Source organism: Poecilia formosa, unplaced genomic scaffold (assembly GCF_000485575.1).
Source record: "Poecilia formosa unplaced genomic scaffold, Poecilia_formosa-5.1.2 Scaffold87, whole genome shotgun sequence".
NCBI lineage: Eukaryota > Metazoa > Chordata > Actinopteri > Cyprinodontiformes > Poeciliidae > Poecilia > Poecilia formosa.
The window spans coordinates 128,843-135,177 of NW_006800026.1; the positions used below are offsets into that span (position 1 = coordinate 128,843).

The 6,335-nt window shown below is 35.8% G+C and overlaps 1 protein-coding gene across 1 annotated transcript in view; it reads left to right on the forward strand.

Moving 5' to 3' along the window:
• The window catches only part of LOC103141591 (meprin A subunit beta-like), a gene marked incomplete at its 3' end in the record, with an annotated part of 30,918 nt that continues 24,583 nt past the window's right edge, over positions 1–6,335 (forward strand). The window contains exons 1-10 of the mRNA XM_016673934.1: positions 1–81; positions 421–538; positions 890–1,068; positions 2,254–2,478; positions 2,747–2,908; positions 3,346–3,576; positions 3,667–4,116; positions 4,210–4,392; positions 5,293–5,398; positions 5,529–5,573. Of these exons, the coding sequence (XP_016529420.1) occupies positions 444–538; positions 890–1,068; positions 2,254–2,478; positions 2,747–2,908; positions 3,346–3,576; positions 3,667–4,116; positions 4,210–4,392; positions 5,293–5,398; positions 5,529–5,573 (1,676 nt within the window). The remainder of the gene's footprint in view (positions 82–420; positions 539–889; positions 1,069–2,253; positions 2,479–2,746; positions 2,909–3,345; positions 3,577–3,666; positions 4,117–4,209; positions 4,393–5,292; positions 5,399–5,528; positions 5,574–6,335) is intronic.

A 6,335-nucleotide genomic window follows, 5' to 3' on the forward strand; every position in this document is an offset into this window, starting at 1 on the left:
CAAACATTCAAAGGAGCAGCATTGTACCTGGAAGCAGTCAGTGGACATCCCCAGTTCCCTACGTCTTGGATGAAGGCCTGGGTATTTTTCTTTCTTTCATAAAAGAAATTTATTTGAACCAAATTTTGGGGTTTGATATTTTAGTGGATGTGTGATTCAAGGAAGTTCTTGTAGTTGACAACGTTCACTGTTGAAAACTGGATCTGCAACTCAGCAAATATCAATATAACAGAATCCTTTTTCAAATGATTTGTGCGATGGAAAACTGCAAAGGCAAATGAGTTGAATGAAAATATTTTTGTGTTCCTGTTTTTTTCTAATGAATATTATTGTGATTTGATTCCAAGAACAATAAGCAAAAGTAATGTTATGTCATTTGTTCTCTATTTCACTGCTTTGAAATTGACTTTGAACTGAAAGACTTGAGAGCTAAAGGAGTCATCATGAGAGCCTTTGACCAGTTCAGAGTCAAGTCATGCATCGATTTCAAACCCTGGGACTCTGAAGATTATTACATCAACATCAAAAAGGCAGATGGGTAAGTTCCCTGTTTTCTTATTTTCTTACTTTGAACAATATTTGCTGATTGAAAAACCCTAGTCACGCAGCTGATTTACGTGAATGCAAAAGCTCTAAGACCCGCCTCCTGGCTCTGATTGGTTGTTCTGGTTAGCAGTGGGTGAAGGCAGAAGAGCTTGATTTTTTTTTTTTTTTTTCATATCATAGTCTCACGACATGGTGTGTCACAGTCTTTTTGTTTTGAATTATGAGTGTATAAACAATGTATAATGTTATTATCACAACAGAAATCACTTTCACAGTACATGTAGTGGTGCTTATTTGAAAGATTTTGATGCACGTGTCTTACTGGTGTTTTTTTCTGTTCTAGATGTTTGTCATATATTGGTCGAGTATTTGCGAATGGCCAGGACCTCTCTATTGGTGCAGGCTGTGATACCATTGCCACTGTTGAACATGAGATTCTTCATGCGCTTGGTTTCTACCATGAACAGTCTAGATATGACAGAGATGACTATGTACGGATTGTATTCGCCAACATCCAAACAGGTAGAACTGATATTATAAGATTCATTTATATGGAAAAAGTCATTTTAATTATAGCTTTGTCTTTTTTTATTATTTTCAAAATGTAATATGTACAAAGTACATCAACCAGTTAGTGATTCTGAACCAAAAGTTCATTTTCCAGTGAATAAATATTTACTGTTGAACAAGTGCAGTGTTTAGCAAAGCAAGAAAACCTGTCAAGGTACATTCAAGAACTAAAAATCCTGCTCACCTTCAGAAAAGAACCACCATGTAGTGAATGGATATGTTGCAACTGCCGTTCATGTATCAGAACACAGTTGCATACGACTGAGATGTTTTTTAAATAAATTCCATAATATGAAAAAACATAACTTGCATAAAGCAGCAATTTAACAAATAGTTCTTTTTACCCCATAAAGCAAAGAGTTTTCTGTAAGAGCAAGTTGTCTCGTAAAGAGAGCAGATTATCAGAAAAGCTTTCTTTCTGGAAATAAGTACAATTAGTCAATCTATGCATATGTAAATATGTGTGAAAAGTTTTACTCAAAATACAAAGATTTTGTGTCATATAAGAGTGAGTCCTGAATATTATTTTTCAAGGCTGAAAAGATATCATGTGTCTCTATAGATTTTGTATTTGTTTAATGACATCACAGCTCAGCAATTGATGCCCAACATGGTTTCAATAAAGTGTTACCAGATAAACGCTAACTTAATTAGGAGACTGTTGACTTATAATAATAACAATGATCAATTTAAATTATTCTTAAGACCTGAAAAGTGTCAGAAAAACAAAATTCACTGAAGAAATCCCTGAGGGGTTCAATACCTCTTATAGCTCTGTAGATGCACTCTTTTCAGACATGTCCTCAGATTTTATTTTAATAATTTTGTTCTATATTTCCAATATTTTTATGATAGTTGTAGGTTTAGAAATTTACAAGAGTTTAAAAGCAATATGAAAAGATTACTGACCTCTTTTGGACATTATAACCAGTATCCTTGAAAGTGCTGAAAAGGCATGTATTATAAAAAATTTCTCATTGCAATGTTTTTTTTTTTTCACTCTATTGTGTTTGTAGTTAAAAAAACTGGATGTTGCCAGCTATGTTCAGCTTTTCCCAATGGTTAATGAGTTATGCTGAGTAAAATTTTTCTTATTCTTACTATGTTTTTAAGTGCAACATCTTTTGTGTCTCCCAGGTAAAGAGAGTAATTTCAGGAAAGTTGAAAGTGATGTAAGCACCACCCATGGAGTCCCGTATGACTACACCTCTGTGATGCACTACGGCAAGGACGCATTCAACAATGGAAATGGCAATCGCACAACAATTATTACCATAGACCCTAAATACCAAGATGTGATTGGTCAAAGGCTCGACATGAGTCCTAGTGATGCTCTGGAGCTGAACCTCCTCTACAACTGCAGTGAGTCCATATAGATTGTTGGAGAAATTGTTGAGATCACCAAAACTGGTGTATTTACAATCTATCACATACAGCTGAAGGTATTAATTTTACCATCAGAGTTGAAGTTTTCCGCATATGTTTATTGTAGCTTTCAGCTGATGATTTGTTTTACAGTTCAGAGTAAAACAGTAACAACTGCCATGATGAAAAGTGTAAAGAGTAACTTCAAAATACTGTATCAAAATCAAAACCTAACACATACATGTAAACCCTTTCACTGTTTCAGACACAACTATTGCCTCCAAATTTTACTGTGGCTTTTCTAATGGATCGATGTGTCAGATGAGCCGCTGTTCAGGGTTTGGGAGTGGATGGGAAGTGGTTACCCAAGCTCCAGGGGGTCCAAGCTCTGACCACACCACTCTACCAAGTGGAAGTGAAGATTATGGTGAGTTTTGGAATTAACTTTATATTCAATGCATAATAATGAAAACAAATTCAATATAAATTCAGATAATAAAAATGTAATCTCTTGGCAGTTGTCATAGAGTGAGTAAAAATATCAAACTTTTTTCCTCAGAGGGGTTAGGTGATGGTTAAGTGTAGAAACAAACATGCTACGTATGTCCTATGTCCTTGTTTTATGCAGCAAGTGCTGAAGTTGTGCAAATGCCTTAAATTGTCTGTAAGCTACATGTAAATAAAATGGAGAATACACCAGAAAACTTTATTTTGGACATTTTTGCAGGTCAACAAACAGAGTACTTCATTGGTTATAACATGCATAAGTAACTTTTACCTTGTGCAAATGCATGGAGTTGTATGTTATTATATTGTAGATGAAGGAAATCTACCAGAAACTTTATCTTGAACAACATTTTGCAGGTCAACAAACAGGGTACTTCATCCACGCAAGCACAGCATCAGGACAAGAAGGAGATTCAGCACGACTGGAAACGGAGGTAGTGAAGCCGACCAGGGCATGTAATGTCCAGTGTCTGCAGTTCTACTATTTCCACAGTGGAAATGAGGCAGATGAACTTAATATCTGGATCAAAGAATTTGAAAACGATCGGGACACCACAGGAACTCTCCGCCTTATGGGACAAATTACTGGTAAAACTTATAAATATCTGTAACTTTTCACTTTTGTATGATGTCATATTAAAATTGTGTAGCATAGTAAATTAAAACCTCTCACTCCAGGTTCACCAACATCTCACTGGAAGATCCACCATGTTTCCTTGAATGCCACCAAGGACTTCCAGGTGGTGTTTGAGGTCCGGAAAGGAGCAGGAATCTCCACAGGAGGTTTCTCCATTGATGACATCAATCTCTCAGAGACAGAGTGTCCACATTTTGTCTGGCAGATTGATGACTTGGAGAATCTTTTAAACACAAGCAGCTCTGGAACCCAAATATACAGCAAACGACAATTCTCCAAAGACGGCTATGCTTACCGAGTAGCCACTATTCTTTATAAAACATATATTGGAATGTATGTGCAACTCTTGTCTAGTCAGAATGATGACCAGCTGCAATATCCTTGTCTGCAAAGACATATGATTTTCCAGTTGCTGGATCAAACCCCGAACAAGCAATTGCAAATGTCTAAGGAATCTACTTTAGTTTCTGATAAAACTCAAGTACGACCTGGTAAGTTTGTCATATAGTGTTGATATTTTGAAGAAAAGTTGTTGGTAACAAAAACAAACCAAATAAAAACAAATGTGTTTTCTCATGTAACAGGAACAAATACCTCAATCTGGGACAATCCTAGGGAGACTGGAATTGCATTGTTTTATGACAAAAGAGAATTAGTCTATGGTGGTAGGGTTCTCTGGGGGTCCAATCCTTTTACAACGTTACAAGAATTGCAATCCAGAGAGTTTCTCAAGGGAGGAAGTGCCATTTTCATGTTCAACTTTGAAGGTGGGTTTAATATTCTGATCATAATCATATATTGTTAATGTTGCAAGAACTTGCTTTCTCTACAGCATTCTTGGAAAGGAATGTTGTAGAGAAAAAGGATCAAAGAAACATCAGTCTTGGAAATATATTTTTACACACAGAGAACATAAGGGAAACATTTATTTTAGATGTAAAAACAATACAGTAATAATATTGTAGGTTATTTAGTTTTTATACACTTTAATAAAATGTTGTCACATGAACGTCGCCATGTTGTTCACACTGCAATGCATTCTGGATAAATGACGTGTAATGGCCCAACTGCCTGCATCATCCAGCCAAAACAGTGATGATTAACGATATTAAGCCTTTTCAATTTGAACCGAAGCGTTTTGAAATCGATCGGAATGTAGAAATCACAAGAGGTGATGAAGGTGAGGAGGACCAAACAGAAGATAAGGACAGAATTGGCTGCAGAAGCTGGTATTTTGCTGCTGATGCCTTTGGCTTCATAAATGAAACGATGAACGACATACCCCCGGTCGGACTGTGTGATCCAGTAAGTAGCGATAAGCAGATGCCTCATTGCGTGTTTGGCACATTTCCCGAACTGTGTTGACACTGGGTTGCTGGATTCAAAAAGTCATTGCAGGTAAATACATGTTCAACTTATTGTGGACCCTTTCAAAAGAAGGTGAAAGGACAGTGTAAAGTTCCTAATTCAAAAGCATTACTTCAATTGTCCAGAGGTGATAAAATAACCATTTACAATTTAACTTCAAAATGCAACATTTTGCTTTTTGCATCTGCAGAATTTGTATTTTGCCATCCACAAGACTACCTAGTCAACCTAATTGGTCGACAATGTCGACATTCTCGATGCATTTCTTTTTTCTAACTGACATTTTTGTCGTTTGATAGATCTCACCCCACTAATCAATGGAACAACGCTACCATGTCCTCAGTTAAGACCAGTGAGCATGGCAAATCCTCCACAAAATCTGAATGAAAGTCAATGCACTGCAAGGTAAACTTTTTGACAAATGATAATTTAATACTAACAAATTTGCATTCCTTCACAAAGCTGTAAAAGAAAATGTTTTGGAACTACAATCAGATTTTAGAGTTTTTGTTGAATAGTCCTCTGACTTTTACAGAGTATCTCCACGCATCAGTCCACCTTTTACAAGCCAGGAAAACAGGTATTAATTATACTTTATTTTTTCTAATGTATATAAACTGTAAAAATTATGTATTCTCTTTTTCTGTTATTTGTGGTGTATATGTTGTTACATTATTCAATCTGTTTATTTATTATGATACTGATTCACAACAGAAGTCATTTCAAGGCTGTTTACAGAAAGAAGATATCACCTTCTTCTCATATTCATTTTTTTGATATCTTTTATAGAATCTTTTCTACCATCAGTCAAACTCCTAGTATCTCACATTTATTGATACATTTTCTTCAAACACAAAGTATTGCTGTCCTTTATTTAGCTATTCAAACAATGTTAATTTTTATGCTTTGATGAACACACAATAATAGTACGAACCGAATGCACAGCTTACCTATGAGGGGCCGTTTAGGACAAAATTTACGTTTTGTCTCTCACACACTACCAAAAACTCTCACACACTCAAAAAAAATACGTTTTGTCTCTCACACACTACCAAAAACTCTCGCACACTCAAAAAAATTACGTTTTGTCTCTCACACACTACCAAAAACTCTCGCATACTCCAAAAAAGTAGCCACGCACACTCAAAAAAATTACGTTTCGTCTCTCACACACTACCAAAAACTCTCGCATACTCCAAAAAAGTAGCCACGCACACTCAAAAAAATTACGTTTTGTCTCTCACACACTACCAAAAACTCTCGCATACTCCAAAAAATAGCCTCGCACACTCAAAAAAATTACGTTTTGTCTCTCACACACTACCAAAAACTCTCGCATACT